We start from the raw sequence: 19902 nt of genomic DNA, 5'->3' as shown, positions 1-19902 counted from the left end.
TGGTCATGGCTGCGCCGAGGATGATGAGGATGGTGGGTGCACCGAGTGTGTTCAACCTGAGAGCGAATCTGGGAGCTGGGGCCTTGAACGGGAACGTGTTCAAGCCCTTGATAAGCGAAGGGTTAAGATGGAGAGAGGAGCACAGGAGCGCGGCGTTTCCGGCAGAAACGGAGGCTTCTGGAAGCCCGGAGGAGCCTGTGAAGCAGGAATAGAACTCCTCAGAGAAAGTTGTGTATGTGTTAAAGACGATGTTCCCTGCGTGGATCATTCTTGAGCCTTTCATTACAATTTTTATGCGAACGAGAATTCTTTCGCCCGTTGCACGAATCTACAGAGATCTCAAGCATCACCCAGCACAAGGTGAAAGTAATCATCTGGTATGAGCACGTAAAATTTTACAAAATTGTCGGTCGATTACAACTTCCTGGGACTCTCAGCAGAAGTAACATAAGATGTGCTAGAGGGCAGAAATTTGAGTCATATAGTGATCGCTGCTATATCAGACACCTCGAAGTAAGCCTCTACGCTCGTTGCGAGTCTGGCAAGATGAGGGAGGTAAAGTAGAACAGAGCCATAAATGAGGAGATCTTGCAACATGAAATCATGTTACTCCAAACTTCATCTTCGTGAGTAAAATTCCAAGCATTTCGTAGACCTAAATGAACGGCCGGCTCATCTGCAGCTCACATTTGTGACTTAGAGAATTGGGAGGTACTTCAGGCCAAGTCTGAACTTGGCAGTAACTCGAATCCTCTCCGCCTTCACAACTCGTCAAAAAAACAAAATGGACAGGAGGAGGTACATGAAAATAATCATGATGACCGTTGAAGTCCAGCGTAAGTTGTCGACAACACCAGAGGGTGAACCTTGTCAGTGAAGACAGTAGAGTCAAGCTTCTCCATCAGCAACCATACCTCGTCACAGTACTGTCTTGAAATGGCGCGTAGATAGCCTAGGGTACACTTGCGCCATTGCTCTTCCTCCTGTGCATCAGCAAATAAGGTTGTAGTACCATTGATTACGTCTTCTTGATTTTTCTGCTTAGTACCGTCTTCCTCGATATTTTCTTCATCAGGTTCCATGGCAACTGGTGCTTGAGCATCTGCATCTTCCCCTTTCGTATCTTCCATTGGATTCGGCGCTCCATGAGACTCGGGAACCGATTTTGAGAGGCGGTCGGTTAGTAAATCTGCAAAGCTTTGATAGACGGCCATAAACAAAGCCTCCTGCTCTCGTAGTGCCCGTGCAAGCAGAGCCTCTTTGGATTCCAGAGAGTCCTGTGCGGAAGTTTCTTCGTCTTGGGCTTTGTCAGCTACAGTTTTAGCCCAGTCAACCTTGGCACTCAACGCATTACGATTATCTTCACTTTTGGCTTCAGCTGCCTTGAGAGCTGCCACAGCTGCCTCCCACTTGGTATAAGCTTTGGCTGTACCTGCAGTTGCCAGCTTCAGGGCCTTCTCGGCGGCTGCAATTTCCTTCCGCAAATCGACTGTACGATTGTTGGTCTTATTGATTGCATTCCGAATAATTTCCCAAACCTGATCGGAAGTGTGAAACTGCTGCACGTTTTGAGGACTAAATACCCAGGCCACAATGGATAAGTTCGAGACCATGCGATACCCCATCATGCGGTCGATGACAATGGCTGTCATCTGAGCTGAGTTCCGCCACAGCTGCGAAACGGTGTCAATCATTAAAATCTGAGAGGTCTGGTCGGGTGCTATCTTCCTAAAAATTTGACCATACTTCTCAAGGACAGTAACAGTGTGGGTGAAACTTTTTGACCCAATGTACAGCAACGTTTGCGCCACAATTTGGATTGAGGCTTGCTGCCCTTGTGTCGGTAAGATGCGCTCATCAATCCATACTTGAATTTCACGAACAGTTTTCTTGCCTCTCACAAGATTCGTGAATTCAGTGGCGAGAGTAGTTTCTGCTTCAGGAACCGATCCTCTGTTCTCAGGTGCATACACATATACAGGCGTGTTTTTTGGAGGAAGAAGCTCCATGAGCCTTGGCGTCGATGTAACACTGTCTTTTACTTTTTCCCAATACGCCAACCTGACCTCCTTCTCCAGCACCTCCTTCGCAAAGACCCGCTCTGGCGCCCATTTGGGAAGGTCTAGAATGTGTGCCCATTCTTCCCACGGCCACACAAACTGGAAGTTGGAGAGATGATGAGATAGCCACTGCACTAAGCGAATGCGACACTCCACATCCATCTCTGCGACCCTCTTGAAGAGAGCACGAACTGCACCAGCCACTACAGCAGGAAAAGCGCCTGGAAGCGCCTTACACAGGTCCACCATCACTACTGTGTAATAAATGAGACGGAATGGTGGCTTTGGAAGCAACAGAAGCTGCGAGAAGACTGTCTCTGCCATGATATATTCATATCGAAACGGCACTGGAAGGCCAACCATGTACGCAGCACACTCCTTTCGGCATCCATTGAGATAGAACAGTACATCAAGCAGGTACTCCTCTACCACAAACCTATCAATCGGTGTGATCTTCTCATCTGTTTTTGAGGAGGGAAAAATGCGCAGGCGCATGTTTCTTCGAGGATATGTGCGCTCCGCCTCTTGGCGTTGACGGCCCAATGTAATCTCGGTAGCATTCTCTGGAGCTTTAGGATTATCTGGAATTAGGACTGGATCAAAATCATGAGTCTGCGAGTTCACAAAGCGTGACTCAAATGAGAGGTGCGGCCGCGGCACGCTGTCCACTTTCCATGAATTTTCCATTAGCGCCTGGATGCTGGACCAGAGATTCTCCAGATAGTCCTCTGACTCAGGGAGCTTCATCTCTGTGTCGTCCCCAACTTCTACGAGCTTCTCGCTTTCCTCGAACACTTGGAGGGCGCTATACACCACCGGTTTCCGCAAATTCAAGTAAGCCTCGATCCCGTTGAGGACACGCTCTAGCTCCTCTGGGACACGCTCTGAAAGCTCAATACCACCCCATGGCAGAGACGCAAGGATACAAAAGACGTAAAAATCAGCACGCGCCTGCCATGCGGGGTTACCGGTCTCCTCATCTACCGTAGTTGCGGCTGAGGACACCAACGATTCATACAGCTCAATGAGCGACGTGGGCGACACCACGCTATTGCACATCAGTACCGTCAAAAACCTGGTGAGAATCCGGAGCTTGTTACAATTGTCTGTGTCCAGCGCTTCCTGGACCCCTGCGTGCGTCCGATTAACGACTTTACCCACAAACTCTCTATCCTCGGTATTGATAAGCCCCACCAGGGCGCCATACAAGGGATCTTTGTGGGGCAGCTCCTCCACACATTGCATCAGCAGAGCCAGGATCTCACTCTCGTTGTGCGACAAGTCCCTCGCGAGATACCCAAAGCAGGTTTCCACATGCTCCTCGGCATCCGCCAGCCCTCCATACTCTGGACACCGTTCTCCAATTCGCACCAGAAGCGAATGCCAACTCGCACTCATCTTGCCAATCTCCTGAGACCCACCCCCGAATTCCTCAACAACCACGAAAACAACAACAAAAACAACAGCTCTTGCACGACATCACCAGCAATCTCTCGTATCCGTCCTCAACCGTCGAACCTCCCCCTTCCGCAAAACCCCTTCTCGTGTCCACTAACCCTAACCCACAACTCAACAGTCACCCACCCAGCACAGACTGATGTACCATCTAGGATTCATCCGTGGTCGATCAGCTCCTGTGCCTGGCTCTCCGTCAAGGTGGCGCGCAATTCATTAGCTGCCAGCGTGGAATGGCAGCGTGGACTGGGGAAGTGGGGAGGAGCTATTCAAACCAAATAAAGGCGCCAAATTCCATCAAAAACTCCGTTGCCCTCCATCCTGATATGCTGATGATGCTCAAACCTTGACCTTCCATGCAACCATTGTCACCATGGGCTACACCACTTACCTTGTAAACTCCATATTCTTGCATGTCATTTTGATGCACATTTTGCATATTTTTAATCTCAAATTAAACATGGTTGTTGATTGCATGTAGAAGTGAAATTCATTGCTTATATATATATATATATATATATATAACAATTTTAAGTAAGGCAAATACACAAAATATAATAGTATATTTGATATAAGAATTTTTTTGGTTTTCTTATTAATTATAGAAAGACACAATTTGGCAGTACTCTATCACTATATTTTATACTTCATTTTCCATTCTATTGGTGACCTACACAATCCTTTGATTCTCTTGCTTGTAAATAGACTAGCTATATATATATTTTTATAAATTACTTAATTCATGAGATATACACATGCATAAATATATTTTAATATTTTTTAAATTTATTACAACCAAATACAAGATAATAATTTTTTATAAATTACTTAATTCATGAGATATATACACGCATAATTATATTTTAATACTTTTTTAAATCTATTACAACCAAGTACAAGATAATATTTATTTTGATTTTATATTATTCAATTACTTAGTTGATTAAAGTTTTAAATTTATTTGTATTAACATGAAAGTAAAAATAATATAATATAAAATAAAATCAAAATATCATATTTTCAATATTTAAAGGCTAATTATTTATTATAATGATTATATATTGTTATTTATTTATATATTTGCATAATAATCATAAAAATGATCTTATTTATAAATTTAGGGAAATGATAAACCAACCTAAATTTTTACTAAAGCAATCCACTCTATCTTAAGCATCATTGCACCTTTGGAGCTCCAATCCTTGTTCCTAGGCATTCTCCATTTTCAACCATTGCTAAGGACGGGGAAGAAGGCTAAGAACTTTGGGAATAGGAGCAACGGTTGGAAACAAGGAAATAGCTGGGAACAAAGGAATGGCGCATATGAATTGATTTAGTAAAAATTTGGATCACTTTATCATTTCTCTAAATTTATTGCAATACTTCTTATTCATGTTTTACATTTATATATACTTCTACTTTATTTCAAATTCAACAATGTTTTGACTTATGCTTTATGATTGATTAAGCTTTCTAATAGTTCTATATTTTTTTGTGCTTACCAATAATTGATAAATTAATTTATCTAATATAAAAATCACATCTTATTTTAATATTTTTTTGTTTATTATTGACCTACATTCATAATGATCTTTCTTTTAACATGACTTGTGGATGCACATCATTACCAAAAAATGACATATGTTAAAAAATTACTCTTTTTTTTAACTTTTAAGTTATCAAAGCTTATTCTTAGTATATTCTAAATATTAAAATTACTATTTATTTAATCTCTATTCAACTCTTATTATCTTTTTAACATTTGTAAAACTTATTTTCAACATCTCATTCTCTTTTTTTTTCTTCTTAAAAATAAAGCCATTACTATTAGACTCAAAAGTAGGCCATTGAATAATTTAATAGTTTTTGTTTATCAATCCCAATAAATTTGTCGTGCACCTTCTCTCAATATCCATAAGAATAAATAATAAAAAACTTAAACTTATTTCTTTATTAATTTCTTTTATATTTATTTTATTAACATTTATAAAAGAATAATCTATTAATTTTGAACTTCTAGTTCACACAATTAATGAGCTACTATTACTAGCAAATAAATCATCTATGTATACAATACCTTTAATTTGACCTTGATTCTTTATATCATCAAAGAACAAAAGTACTTTATATTTTATTAAAAACAAACTAAAAATTTCTTAAGCTTCTTTTATATTCTTTGGTTTTGATTTGAAATTAAATTGATCTAAAATATTGTATAGCAATCAATACTACCTTTAATATACTTAATAAAACTCGATGCATTATACATGTAATTTATATTATTAAATATATATATATATATATATATATATATTTGTTATTGTTATATTATTTATTCCATCTATTGTTACGAACATATGCATGTAGGCTAATAATTACATGTATAAATAAGTAGAAGTAAATAAAAGTAGATAAAAGTAAGTTAATTCTATAATATTTATTATAAAAGCTTTTTAGAAGCTTCATAGATGTTACTTTGACTTTATAAGTATCTTTAATTGACTTTTTAGATTAGAAACGTGGTCAACAAGTTGGCCATGTACCATACATGTTGTTAGCTTAAAGACTAAGCTAATTATGTAGCCTACATGTAGAAAAACTTGCCTTGTAAGTCAAGGCATGTGTCCTACAAAGTCAATACATATTGGAGGCCTTATAGAACATCGCCACATAGCCCCTAATTAGATAGTATATATAGAGACAAGAGTGAAACCCTCTTCACTCTTGTCAACTTCTTTCTTACTTCTAGTATAGTTTCAAGGGTCTCTAGTTTTGTTGTCTTTTGGCAATAGCCATTCTAGTTTCTTTCTTAATATACATATTGACTTATTTCTATTTTGTCATCTTTCTTTGAAAGAAGTCTCACTTGTTTATTTATTTTTATCAAATTCTTATCCTTAACATCTATTCCAACAAAATATAATACCTTAGCTTCATTTGCACATATTTGTGTAGTTTAAAATAAGCATTGTATTCTACCCAATACTTCTTCTTCAAATAAATTGACATGCATTTAGAACTTAAATCCCAAATAAACATAAACTAAAATAAAATAAAATTACATTTTATACTATAATCTAGTTTTAAAAACCTATACTAATATTTAGATATCTAACCATTACCATAACATGTAAATATTTGTATTAAAATTAATTCAATACATGTTTATTACAAGTTTTTATATAACTTATTATAAGCTTGTTAGTGACTAGCAATTTATTATAAGCTTGTTGTGAATCTATATTTTAATTAGTATTTACTTTGACAAACCACAATATGATACTTTGGCCATACTAATTTCTACTTAAAATCATTTCTTTAATACTATCAAATTTTCACAAATATTTTCAAATTTTGGCCTTTGTGAAGAATTAAGGCTCAAATGTTCTTTGATAGATTTAGTCAATTCAACACAATTCAAAAGTAACTTTGGTGTTTCACATTTATTTTTTTATTTTTATGAAATGTCTTTTGAATCATTAACATTGTAAACTTGTCCTTTATTTGAGAAAATCTTACAGCACACCATGACAAACTCCCACCAACCTTGCAGGCCTCAAATTTAAACTTCAAATTTATGTGTGTCACAGTTACTTTCTTTTATTATCAGACAGCAAAACCCGAAATTGGTAGCAGTAGTAGAGTTGGTAACACGGACTAGTCGCCACACTCGTATAATCTCCAACTTTCCATGGAAAAATATAAATAGTTAAGTAGAACGGAAATACTGACCTCTGCACTGGTTCAAAGCTCGTTCAACACCAATGACTGCGTCAGTTCCTGCACACAGAACCACCGTAGAGAAAACAACACATGTTCATCAAACGAATACCTCTCAGTCTGCGAGTGCAAGCAATTCAAGCCCCAAATGCAGTAAAACACCGATAGTTGCAAATCAACTACATGAATCTTTGGTGGGATAAGGTTAGAAACATCCCAAGGAGATAATCTTTAGAAATCTTGTCACAAAACACCTCTCTTCTTTGATCGAGATATATCTGAACATTGCCTCCCCACTCACTTTAAAGCTCGGGCTTTAAAGTCACCCTCCCCCAAACTGCATCAAGCCAAGGGTCAGATGGATTGATGCGACGCTGCCCCCTTAAAGCGGATCTCCCCCACCATGACAATACATTCACAAATAGATTGATACATACAGCCATGAACACGGCATTGATCCAGGTTGCTAAGCTAGGCGCAACCGCTACACTAGTCATGACTGTCTTCCATTCGAGGCAAAGTTGCAGAAGATATTGTCTTAGCTTTTGCACTCTGCGACCAATATCGATGACTCATGAACCACTCGTATCCTCTGAGGAACAGAAATCGTGAAGTAGTCAAGAAGTTGAGTCAGAATCCGCAAGAACAGCCCAATGTAGTGTAATTGAACTGAAATGTAAGTTTGCAATGAATAACTGTCAACGCTTCGAACGCAACATCAGGAACATATACATACAGGGAAAACAGTGATCACAGGAAAAAGAGGCGCAACTCCAACGGATTGCTGTAGGTAAGCAACCGAAAGCTGGGGAACGGAAGATACACAGTGCAGAGCCGAGTAGAGCAATTGCTCAACAATTCACTCAAGGATGGGAACTTGCGAATCAGGCCTACTTTCAAACACTCACGGGCACATGCACACCAGCAAAGCAACTGTTCATCCAAACAGTCCAAACAAACTTACTGTTATATCAAACTACGCATCATCTCGACCTTCACGATAAATCCTCGAACTCATGTGCTCGCGCTTCAATCCACTCAATCCACAGCGCCCTATGCAGACTACTTCTTGCTACGTGCTAGTCTAGAAGCTAGCTGTCTCAAGAAGAAGCACACTGAGTGCAATGACCTATAGCAGCTACTTATCCACGGCGCAACTCGCACACAACAGAGCAACGTTACATGATGTGCATGTCCATGGAAGCGAGAGGGCCCAAAGCTATTGGTGATGGCGAATCGAGTCGAGCAGCAGTGGGTAAGCCTCTTCACTAAGGGCACAAAACTTTTGGTGATGACAAGGCGAGGAGAGCAGAAGTGGGCAAGACTCCCCGTGCGAGGCTCGCGATGGTGGCCAGCCCTTTCGTCTGCGGGCAGCCACCCAGTTTCCCTCGATCCCCTCCGTATTCAACTTCTTACTTTTCATCTTTGCGCACTTTGCTTCCTTGACGCCTAAAGTCTTTATCGTGACGCTTCTTCCTCAACGACAGCGCTTGTTGTTCCTGCCTGAATTTGTCTCTTTGTAATTTTCTCATTTTTATTTTTTTCCTTTCTAATGAGCTTAACTCTTATAAAAAAGGAATACCTTTGCTTTGCTTGAGATCGTGCATGTTTTCAATGTAGCTCCTGCACTGTGTCATTGGACAACCTCTGTCACACGAGCATTTAAAGATGCTGCTGTTGACATCAGTAAGCGAACCGATCATGGTGATGTTGGTATTTTTTGCATCTCGCAATAAGTAGGGACGTGTATGATCATATTGAGACCAATTGTGAAGTTATCAGAACCACTCTGATTGAATTGAAGCATCTATCAATGCACGAGTGAGCCATGGGAGTTTCACCAACAAATCCTGCTAGCGATGGAACTGGTGTAGAGGCCTCCCGCCTTTAGTCCATACGGTGGCATAGAGGAATACTTGAGCTCCTCCTGTGCTTCGTCGATTCCAAACACTGAGTTATACTCGAAGGGGTCGTCGATTGAACAACCTCATTGACGGAAGGGCATTGCAAACTTGTTCCCACCTTTGCTTCGAACATCCGGTTGGCAGCTTACCAACGATGTGGTACTTCAAAGAAATCTTTTCTGCCGCGCACATTTCGACGTTTTGTGTATATTCGGTGATAAAGGGGGCTCAATCTTAATGTTTGAAGAAATGAGTTCATCCGTCGGCACGCAAGCCCTGAGAGACAGGAATAAGATATATACACACACACACACACACAGATACATAATATACACACAGATACATAATATACATACAATATATACACACAACGCAATTGTCAACGCGACTGAATCACTTTCATATTCAAAAGATCGGTCATTAATGTTCAAAATTCACTTTGCAATGTTCATTGTATAGATTTAACTTATTTCTCCAACTGGTTTTCCTAGCAACAAAGAGCACTGTTTTGCTCACAGCGTTTTCAGCAGCTACTGGACACCTTACAAACCCCGGACTTCGTGTTGGCGGTTATTCATGCCTCATGTTGTTGGCTGAATTTGTAACTTCTAAGTTGGTCTTCTGCCTTGCTTGGACGTATACTAAGCCGGAAATGAGACACCTTTTTGGCTTGCGACGGATTGTTGTCTCTTAACGAATGTACTCCGTAAGTACATTCAGCCGAAGGCCTCATTAGGGTTGCTGCATGAGAGGCTGCCGTTGTTGTTGAATCAATCTGGACCTCCTCTACCCTGCCACGATTATTACGTAACCACTGCAATGAAGTTGATGGGGGAAGTGAATCATCGTCGCACTTGCAACTGCCGAGCACCAATTTGCTTGAGTCTGTTTGGAGAGGCAGTGCGTAATATCTGCGCTGAACGGGAACCAATACCCAGATTGGCGAGAGTCTGGACACCTCACGAATGCTCTCCTACACAGGACCACTCGGAAATTTGGTGATGGTGGCGATGTACAATATGCTTTGTGTGATTATTAACAAATTCGTGTAACTGGGTGAAGAGAGTGAGTTATCTCTTAACCTACTTATAACTAATGCTGCCTCTTAATTAGACACAACTGGGTGAGGGGTGATTGATGGAAATCCATACCTCAGCAGCTATATTCTGAAACACTGCTCTAACGTATGAACAGGAGGAATATGCGCGAATGGACCTTGGCATTGAACATGACGGGTCGTTTCACCCACTTACAGTTCATACGAAGATTGGTTCCCCAAGAGCTGATTTAAGCTATTCCATGATCGTATTTCAGTCGCGTTGACAATTGCGTTGGCATTATTGTTCCGCAAGCACAATGATGGAGCCTGCAGAGATTGCGAACCCAGAAGGCTACTGTCTATTGAAGATCGAGAAGATTGAAGCTGTCCATGGCTGCCTCCGGCTGGCTGTCCAGACGGGTCGTCTCAATCCTGAAAGAAGGGATCAACTGAAAAACAAGTATTGCGCGGATTCCCAAGCGTCGTCTCACCTTGGTTCTGGGATAAATACTTCAGTTCGTTGCCGTCAAACTAAGCGTGATGTAGAAACAGTGTCTAAATTATCACTTGAACTATTATTGTATGGGCTGGCATGGGTTCAGATTTGAAGAACTTCGAGCGGTTTTACGGCAAAAAATTATACACGAGAGGAAGATCTTTGCTGAAAACACTGAGTTGACCATGGAAAGGGAGGTAAGTTGTTGCTATGTCCTGACATTGTGCACCAATGCACTACCTATTAGGTCCCACAAGTCAAAGCTGGTGATTGGCAGTCAAAAGTACATACCTACTTCGCCTACATGTCTTATGCTCTGTATATTACCTTTTGGTTGCAGCAACAAGAGAAGAAACTCGAAAAGTGGCTGAAGGAGGCAAAGAGAGAGGAAGAAACGGCAGCCATGATCAGTGAGGATGCAGAAGAAGCTGACTTCGAAGCCTCCATGGCCACGTACTACACCTCCGCTTTCTGATTCTAGCTTTTTATTCGATTATATACCTGACTTTTGGATATCTTCCCTTATCTTCTTCAACTGAAGCAGTAGGTAGATTATTGTCTAATCTATGCGATAATTGCCAGCTTAAATTGGGACCAATTCTCGCATGATCAGAGAGAGGGCCGAGAGAGCGCTGCTGGAACTCGACGAGCTGAAGCATATGAGACAGACCTATGGGGATAAAGTTGAAGAGATTAGACGGGAGCATGTCTTTGCCTTAGAGCCTGTCATTGCACGAATACAAGTTGGTGAAATTAGCCCACTATAGTTTATTAGCTATAACTTTTGAAGCAGCCCTTAAGTTTTCATCTGAATTATGTCTACGCCTAAGTGATGCTATCTTGTGCTACAGCTGGCTTTTGGTGGGTGCAGCAAGAAATCCAAACGGCTGGAGAAGAACTCAAGGAACGAGATAAGCAGTTGGATCAGAGTAGGAAGGAGGTGTGGTTACGCATGTACATCTTGGGCACCCAAACCTACTTCCTTGATTTACTTTATAACAAATCACTGCTGGATTAATCTTGGAAAGCAGTTTAATTGAAAAAGGTGAGTAAAGTAGAGAAGAGCCCAATTTTGTAGAAATATCTTTGACCTCTGCACAAGGAGCTCTGTATTAAGTTTTGCACGCTGAAAATGCAGGCTCTCTGGAATACTCATGTTGACCTACGTGTGACGGCCGAAGCTTGTTGTGCATTTGCAGATTGAAGACAGCAAAGCAAATCACACGCAGCTAATGGAGGATATGAAACTTCTGAATCCTACGAAGTTCGACTACAAAAGCAAGATGGAGGACCTTGCTGGCAAAACGGAGACACTGAAAAAACAGGTCCAGAGTTGGATCCAAACTTCACTTACGTTGTCATTATTACAGAATTGATGTTAGCAGTCATGAATTAACGTTGGCAGTCATGAACTTCTGCCTAAGAAGAATCATTGAGTCTCCACATCTTGCAGAAACCCAAAGCCCCGAAGTGGAGCAGGTATTGATTTCCTGATGCAATCATTAGATATTCAAACGATGAAACCACTCATGTATTTCTAAAGCTACTGTTCCTCAATTATGTGCTGTAGTCAGGATCTAACGAGTTGAATGTATCAGTTGAGAATTAATGCGATTCAACGTGTTGTTGGTGTAGGTTGATATTATACTCAATGCCATCAAAGTTTCTCGTGTGCAGTTAGAGAAGTGGACTGGCAAGGTTCGACACTCGACATTTACATTCCCCAGGCGATGACACTCCTGTATTACGCAAACCATGAGTAGACACTTATATATATTATGAGCTTACTGCGTGTCACAAGCTCTATGGTATTTTGTCTAAAGAATCCTCTTGATTCGATCCCATGAATGTGGATCATTAGTCAGTATACACATCAGCATTCACAGCACACTAAGAGATGATCAGCATTCGCAGGTTGGAGAGTGTGAGAAACAGTTGCTCAACGCAAAACATTTAATCAAAGTGAAGAAGGAAGAGCATGTCAATGCAGTTTGCGATTTCCACAAGACACAATTGCATGAACAAGAGCAAGTAGGACTTAATTGGTCATAAGAGTGCTGTACTACTTTACCTTCTCCTGCATCCAGCTTGCCTTTCTCAAGCTTAGATCGCCTGAAGTAGCTGAAAATTAGGACCTCACAAGGTTAGGGCTCCAACATTGTGTAGGAAAAAATGTCGCTCGTCTTAACCAAAGATCTGGAGACTGCAAAAGCTGACGCCGAGAATCACCTCAATGATCAGGTATCCATCTACAATGCATTACATGTGAAAGATTGAGTAGCACCACGATCACTAAACCGCCGGCCGGCCCACTAAATTGACGGCTTCAAATTGTAATCCTAATTCCTCGTGTGTGAATTGCTACTGTTATAGATGTACTTGGACCTGCAGCTGATGGGCAAGTTGTCGGACTTGAAATACGCTCAAGAGCTGCACAGCAGAAGCTTGCGGCAGCGGGATAGGGATCACACCAGACTTCAACAAGTCCATCAAGCGCTGGAAAGCCTTCAAGCAAGCATTCCCAGCTATAGCCAAGAGAAGAAGAACGCTCAAAAGGAGGTTCGTTTCATTGTGATGTGCCCAGTTCTCTGTCCTGCTTCCAATGATATCGTGGTCACGGATTGAATATCTGCGGCCAAAATGCAGTTCATTTCCGCGGAAGAAGAGAGCATAAAACAGGAAGAGCTAGTGGTCGGCATTCGCGGAGAAGTCGACTTCATGATGCGAAGCTTGAGAAAATCAGAGCTTTTAGGAGACAATATTCTCAAACAAGTGCGCCAATGTAACCAACGGGTATGATCTATCCTACCCACTTTCAGCCCGATGCTGCAACTCATTGGCAACCACAGCCTATTTCATTATCCTTTTTTAAAGATTAGACCCACCAAAAATAGATCTGCAAGAAAGGAATTCTGTGACATGACTTGCAGGTGGAGGTGCTGGAAAAAGAATTGATAAAGTGTGCTGCAGAAGATCACAGTAATCAAAAGCGCTACAACCATTTGAAATTGACATGTGAACGTTTTCAACGTGTTGTATCGGAAAAGGTTATTGCTTACCCCACCCTCCCTCCCTAATGGATGTTTGAAATCATCTCCATCCCCCTCGTTAACATCATGTTCTCGTTTCAATCGATGTAGCATATGATGTGGAAGAAAACTCTGAAGACAATCGAAACACAGAAGAGTTATCACAAGGGGTTTCTTAAACGGGAGGAGCAACTAAACAAGGAATACCAAGCCAACATTCTACTCTACAACGACATTCGCAGTCAACGCAACAAATATCTGCGACTTGTCGATGTAATCAACTTCTCAACCATTCTGCAATTTGAAGACACAATATTACTTAAACCTTATCTCCTGATATCCTTGAAGCTTCCGAATGAAATAATTCCTCTTCGAAGCAGGAAAGCAACGTTAAGTTGATGGAGATGGAGGATAAGATAAACCCCGCACAGAAACAGGCGGAATATCTTCACGATGATGTTACCCACAAGATGAAGATCTTCAACAGGCTTCACAAACACGTTCTTGACAGCCAGCAAGCTTGTGGCTGTGTGAAAATAGATATCAACAAGTGCTTCATAGTTCTGGCGCAAAAAAAGGTCTCCAGCATGCCTCTAAGTTATGCAGATGCAATTCTACAGCATGCAGAATGTTTATATCATAACTTAGAAATGGGTTGCTCTTGGATTTGTGTCAGTTCATTGCTCGTGAACTCAAGCTGGAAAGGAAGCGGTTGAAAGAATCGCTTCAAAAAAATGTCATTGCTCAGAAAAAGATGCAAGCTTTATACGCCGTTCACATTAAAGACCGAAATAAATATGGCCTCAATGTGATAGATCGGAACGACGAGCTGACTATTTTGTACGAGAAAGCGAATGTGCAGGTCCGCTGGCGAGCCACCTGCACTCTTCATTATGACCTGAAGTATATCAGATCTAATTGTGATAAGTCAGTGATTACCTTGAGCCTGGAGTAAAGATGTATAGGAATCAACCAAGGATGAATTAAGGGCTTTACTCGGTGGAAGAAGAAAATTATAGTGTCATGTTGATCGATGTTTCTGTTCTCATGATTTCAGGCTGATTTAATGAAATTTTCAGAGCTAGACCATCTTAGACGGCTGGGCGAAATTGCATTACTTCGCCGTGAGTGCAAGAGCGTCGCAGCAGACATTGCCACTGAGAAACGAATTACTCCTGATCCCACGGCTCTCTATGAAGAATTCAGGTCCCTTAAAAAGCAGGTGCACTTCTAAAATGAGTCATGATCAATCGTCTTAACAATGATCTGTAAGTTCGATTCATACATTTCCGACTGAGAAAGTGGGCACAAATTACTCAACCGTTGGGTAGGTCCATAAAGCACAAGTCAAACTGGCGCAGCTCTCAGACTTGTGCGAGAATCCCTTGGAAAAGACCAAGCGATGGCGCCAGTTGAAAGGGCATGATCACAAACCTATGGATCTAGAACGCAAGGCCCGGATAACGCAAGCGTTTATAAATCAGAAAGAAAACCAGGCCACCGAGAAAGACATCATTCTGGAAGAGTTGACAGAGTTGCTGGAGACCTCCACGATACAGGGGGCTCTGAAATTGGTGAAGGGCATAGAACTGAGCAAAAAACTCAACGATACTGTGCGGCAACGGATCACTACAAGCCGCGCGGTGGTTGCAACCATCTCTGAACTCGCTCTTGTTCAGGTACTCCCATTCTGCACACAAAAACTGACCCCCCAGATTTCTGCTCCGTTTCACTGGTTTCTATCATTTTCTTACGTTTACAGAAGTGAAGTTCTCTTCAGCAATGCTTTCCGCCATATGTTGCAGATTTTGTATAAAGTTCATTTCTTGGGTAAGAAACTTGTGTAGGCTAAAGCGATGGCGATGAGTCGAGAGAAAGAAGACGCATGGAACCAGCTCGATGAAGCTCAATTACGACTGGCTGCTGGAGAGCCCCCAACGGAAGCGGCAGCAAGGGAATTAGCGTTCAAGAAAAGAGAAAGTGCGGTGGTTCGTAAGATTGAATCGCAACGGCAAGCTTTGCAGCAAGAGGAGCGGGACTATCAAGAAGCGCTACATCACCCATCAATTGGCAAGAGACCGAAGTAAAGTCCCACGATACTTGGCACCGTCTTTGCGATTGCACTATTAGTCTTTGAAATTACAAAAAACAATTCATCAGCTAGAGTGAAAGATGAGAAACTCACCATTGATGTGCATATGTGGGAGTGCAGGACGACACCCAATGTCACCTCTCGAGCAGAGAAACGACCCAATGTCTATCTAGGGGGACCTCACGGCTTGCCTCAGCCTTTCCCTGTCCACTTACCCTTCAGACCTTCCACAGGAGGCAGCGTCCTGCGACATTTTCGCAAGCCCAGCTCCGCCTCCACAGGCCTCCGCCGCTCACTTGTTGCTACTAAGTCATGAGATATATTTTCTGCCCGACAAATAACATGATGCATTATGGTTGCTGTATCTCATTTAGGCTTCTATCACACAACAGGCGAACAGCAAAATACCATTCCATGGTTTCATTGTGGACGGCGTCAGCTTTGGGATGGCTCTGCAGGAGGTTTGCTCGTCTTACTAATAACCAATTCCTTCTTGCTACTCGACAACAACCAATCAAAGCAACAGCAAGGCCCCTGGCAGTAAGCGAAACTTCATAGGTTCCTTGTCCAAAATTATTCTCATCAAAGAGGTGCGATTTTACAGATCTCACACTAGAAACGAATTACTTTCTTTTGTGTGCTTCCTCCCTGCAGTTCTTAGCTTCTACTCTGCATCACAAGGAAGTGACACTCACGCCCCTTCCACCATGTGGCCCTATACCGGCCTTTGCTTTGAAGTCTTCGTCCCAATTCAAATCTCTGTTGAATTTAAATAAGCTGCCAGATCTTCATATGTGATTGTCGAAACTTGTGCTGCTTTTGTCAACAGCACGACGTGGCAACGAAAGGCTCCCAACGGCCTGTCTTAGAAATGAAGCTTTACCCTCACCTTGCTAACTTAGCTCCAAACATATAGTCCGATCACCTTTTGAGCTCCTCATGATTGTAAATATTGTTTGAAGGAGTTGAGGGTCTGTCTATCTCTAAATCTAATGAACCCCGACAACAAGCTCACCTTGTTGACAGGGTCTTACAAAGATGTCGATTGTGTCATTCTTCCACATTTCGACTCTCCCGCAAAGTCTTCGCGGCTGGAATCACGAATACACATTGTGCAAGCAAACGAAGCCCATAAGAAAGATAATAAAGAGGGATAGGACTCGATCAACAAACCTTAACCCCGAACTGAAAGAAGGTCACAGTAGCTATGCATTATCAGAAGTGAGCTTGAAAAACATTAAAATGGGTAAGAAAATTTCACCATAAACCAAGAATGATCTAGAGGGGTACTACGGACACGAATTCTCTCCACAGAGTTGATTCTCTCGTCGCAGCCATTTGAATTCGATTCGGAGAGCCTATGCTTGAGGTAGACGGTTTCAATGCACCCCGAAGCGGTATTATTCAAAAACCTTTTGGACAGGAAGAATAGGGTGGGCTTCTCACAAGGATCGTCGGGAATCTCTCGTACGTCAAAAGGGAAATGATCGTGGTTCTTACTTCCATACCATGAGTAGAAGGTGCGCGGAGCTTCTTCGAGCTCCCACGGGGCCACGAAACCTTGGTAAACGCGCACCACGTAACCGGAGGAGATTGAGAATGAGTATCGTCTCTGCTGGGCGTACGTGATGGTTTGCTGGAACATGCTAGCTTGCTCGACCCTGGCCGCTCTCATCAGAAGTCGCAGGGCTACAAGCCGGCTCTTCCTCGGGAAAAGCGACCCGATTATGTCCAAATGGTGAATCGACAGCACTGGCGTCATTGGGTGTGCCGCCAACAGACCCATCGGATTTCCCCGAATGTCAAACTGCGAAATGCATAAACAGATTGCGCGATCGTGACGGATTGATACAAATCTGACACCACCATTTGTCAAAACCTTCAACACTCCAACAATCTGTACAGGGAAAAATCTGAGTGTTACCTGGTGGAACCCCTGATTCTTCGTAATTGGAACTCCAAGTTCTGTAATACACGCATGAACCCGATCATCACTCCCGAATAGCTCCGGATATCTGGAAACAAGGTCGAAATGAAGCACCAGCGAACAATCACATATAAAAAAGGGTATGATCAAATTTTCGAACTAATTGCATATCGCCTACTTATTCCACACTTTGTCATCAGAGTAGAATCCACAAAAAGTGTCCGAACTGGACAAAAATGACAATCATTACGCTTTCGAGAATTCGAAGCTCGGGAGACTGTCAGTTGCAATCTTCGGAAAATTAATTTTGCAGATTTGAGGCAATATAATCGGCCGATCAATCGAAACTGTAGAGAGGAGCAGTACCGATTTAGGCAGCCATCCTGCGTCGTAGCGAGGGCTCTGGCGAGCGGATAGCTGATGGCGAATCCCCCGCCACCATAGGCCATGCTGTAGGAAAACCGCGTATTCTGGACATGGCTCTCAGAGTGACTGCCAATGTAGTGCATCTGCTTGGGATCGTAATTTGACAGCATACGCACAAGATTGTCTGTGAAAATGATGGTGTCATCATCACCCATGACAAACCAATCCACGTTCTTCAGCCCCAGCTTGAATGTCTCCGTGACAATGCGCGTCAAGCGCAACGCAGCCCGGTTGCCTTTCGGACGCGAATACTTAAACTGGGAGGTGTTGGCGCTGATTTTGAAAGGGGGTGCGAATTCGTCCCAAGTCCCGTTTATCGGCGTCTCTAGCCACACGTACCCTCGCATCGTTCTCTTCTGCCACCATTCTCTCACATAATACTTCCGCGATTGCCACAGCTTGGACGATGCCGCGATCCCGAAGACAATGTTTTTCAAGTTCGTGTTGTAGCTTTTCTTGAACACATCGTCGATCACAATTTCCTCTGAATCGATCTTCCTCTTCTTGCTGGGTGAGTGATCCTCGCTGCTATAAAACGAATGCATTCGGTAATTTTGTGCCATCCTTTCCATCGAGGCAGATCGAAACGTAGACGCACTGATTCTTTCCTCGCATGAGTTCGTGATGATGGACAACGCCGATAAAGCAAAAATACTAGAAAGCACGCAAGCTACTGTGAACATCAAGCAAGGCTTCCTGTTACCACTTAGTTTTTCCTCTATCTGAGGCGATAATCCCCCAAGCAACCCGCTAGTACTGGTCTGGCCACCATGTTCCCCTCTCGCCATAGCTACAACAACGGCTTCACACTGTCACTGCTCAATCTAAGCGATTTGCAAACTCACGCTTTTCAGATTCCAACGTCGTCAAAGATCATTGAAAGAGTACGTCTCTACTACGATTTGGAGCTTTCAACGTGCATCGTTCTTAATCTACGAGAGCCACGAATTCACTGGCAGGAGAAGCGTGAGATGAACATCTATATCAGCGCGCGATGGAATTCGATCACCTCAGCACCCCCACCAAGCACCGACGAAACCCTCAGTAATTTCCATCATTCTCACGGTCCAAACTCAAGATATGGATCCCCCCCAGCAGCTCAAGAGGCCCCAACAACATTTCGTAATGGAATATCCCATCTAACGGATCCCTCCTATCATGATCCCTCCACCGAAGTACATTTTTGATTACGACTCATGTGCAAAACTAGCACCCGATTCAGCTGCCATATTTTTTAAAGTATAAATATATGTATATATCCTCACATAATTCCTCGATTGCTCATCAACGAAATGCACAGAATCTCCGCAACAACACCCTGCGCAGCACTGATTTTGTAGCTTGGTACAGTGATAGTACGATGAGCAGGGAGATCAAAGAAGTGGGAGCAAAATCAGCCGTACGAAATCAACCAGTGTCCGATTCATAATAGAAAAAAAAAAAAAATAAAATAAAATAACGCTTCGGGAGAGAATTCGAATCCGAAAATGGTAGACGCCCGTCAATGAGGGGAAGGCAAAAAAAACCGCGACCCAAGAGCTCCCCCACCTCATTATTGCGAGTGACATCCTGATGTTGACCGGTTCTAAAGGCGATGTGATGTGATATTGTCCCATTCCAGACGCCGTGCCGGGAATATAATAAAGTGGATGGCGGGGTTGAATTCAGAGTGACGGAGACTGGGGGTTCAGCGATGCCAACGTGGCTGCGAATGAATCCACAGCGCAGACTGATTGATTGCAGCGGAAGTGCGC

At 42.5% G+C, this 19902-nt stretch overlaps 3 protein-coding genes and 1 long non-coding RNA gene across 7 annotated transcripts; 1 reads left to right on the top strand and 3 right to left on the bottom strand.

The window, feature by feature from the left end:
• Positions 1-361: 361 nt before the first annotated feature.
• Positions 362-3659, bottom strand: LOC112283850 (nuclear cap-binding protein subunit 1). Its single transcript, XM_024523107.3, has one exon. The coding sequence runs from the start codon at positions 3456-3458 to the stop codon at positions 813-815; it is 2646 nt and encodes an 881-aa protein (XP_024378875.1). The 5' UTR covers positions 3459-3659; the 3' UTR covers positions 362-812.
• Positions 3660-8062: 4403 nt separating this feature from the next.
• LOC141045568 (uncharacterized) lies at positions 8063-10525 on the bottom strand. Its single transcript, XR_016503392.1, has 2 exons — positions 10393-10525; positions 8063-10112 (listed from the first exon to the last, which is right to left on the bottom strand). It is a non-coding gene; the product is annotated as an uncharacterized LOC141045568 (long non-coding RNA).
• On the top strand, positions 10496-16201 carry LOC112283212 (uncharacterized). 3 transcript variants are annotated; one of them, XM_024521653.3, is made up of 19 exons: positions 10496-10638; positions 10781-10871; positions 11015-11127; positions 11288-11417; positions 11546-11614; positions 11874-11999; positions 12310-12372; positions 12589-12705; positions 12841-12915; positions 13048-13233; positions 13321-13467; positions 13605-13721; positions 13815-13976; positions 14084-14281; positions 14380-14565; positions 14761-14925; positions 15035-15382; positions 15551-15786; positions 15916-16201. In XM_024521653.3, exons 1-19 carry the CDS (start codon positions 10496-10498, stop codon positions 16109-16111), a joined length of 2868 nt encoding a protein of 955 aa, XP_024377421.2. In that variant the 3' UTR covers positions 16112-16201. The 3 variants fall into 3 exon arrangements, with proteins under 3 accessions (XP_024377421.2, XP_073391096.1, XP_073391097.1); XM_073534995.2 differs by having other exon boundaries at positions 14081-14281; XM_073534996.2 differs by lacking the exons at positions 10496-10638; positions 11288-11417 and having other exon boundaries at positions 11526-11614; positions 14081-14281.
• A 135-nt stretch (positions 16202-16336) lies between these two features.
• LOC112283213 (uncharacterized) lies at positions 16337-19682 on the bottom strand. 2 transcript variants are annotated; one of them, XM_024521655.3, is made up of 4 exons: positions 18089-19682; positions 17720-17810; positions 17093-17602; positions 16337-16886 (listed from the first exon to the last, which is right to left on the bottom strand). In XM_024521655.3, the coding sequence occupies exons 1-4, from the start codon at positions 18934-18936 to the stop codon at positions 16785-16787; spliced, it is 1551 nt and encodes a 516-aa protein (XP_024377423.1). In that variant the 5' UTR covers positions 18937-19682; the 3' UTR covers positions 16337-16784. The 2 variants fall into 2 exon arrangements, with proteins under 2 accessions (XP_024377423.1, XP_024377422.1); XM_024521654.3 differs by having other exon boundaries at positions 17057-17602; positions 18089-19673.
• Between the last annotated feature and the right edge of the window lie 220 nt (positions 19683-19902).

Source organism: Physcomitrium patens, chromosome 6, assembly GCF_059467195.1.
Source record: "Physcomitrium patens ecotype Gransden chromosome 6, ASM5946719v1, whole genome shotgun sequence".
Classification (NCBI taxonomy): Eukaryota; Viridiplantae; Streptophyta; class Bryopsida; order Funariales; family Funariaceae; genus Physcomitrium; species Physcomitrium patens.
This window is presented reverse-complemented; position numbering and strand designations above follow the sequence as displayed.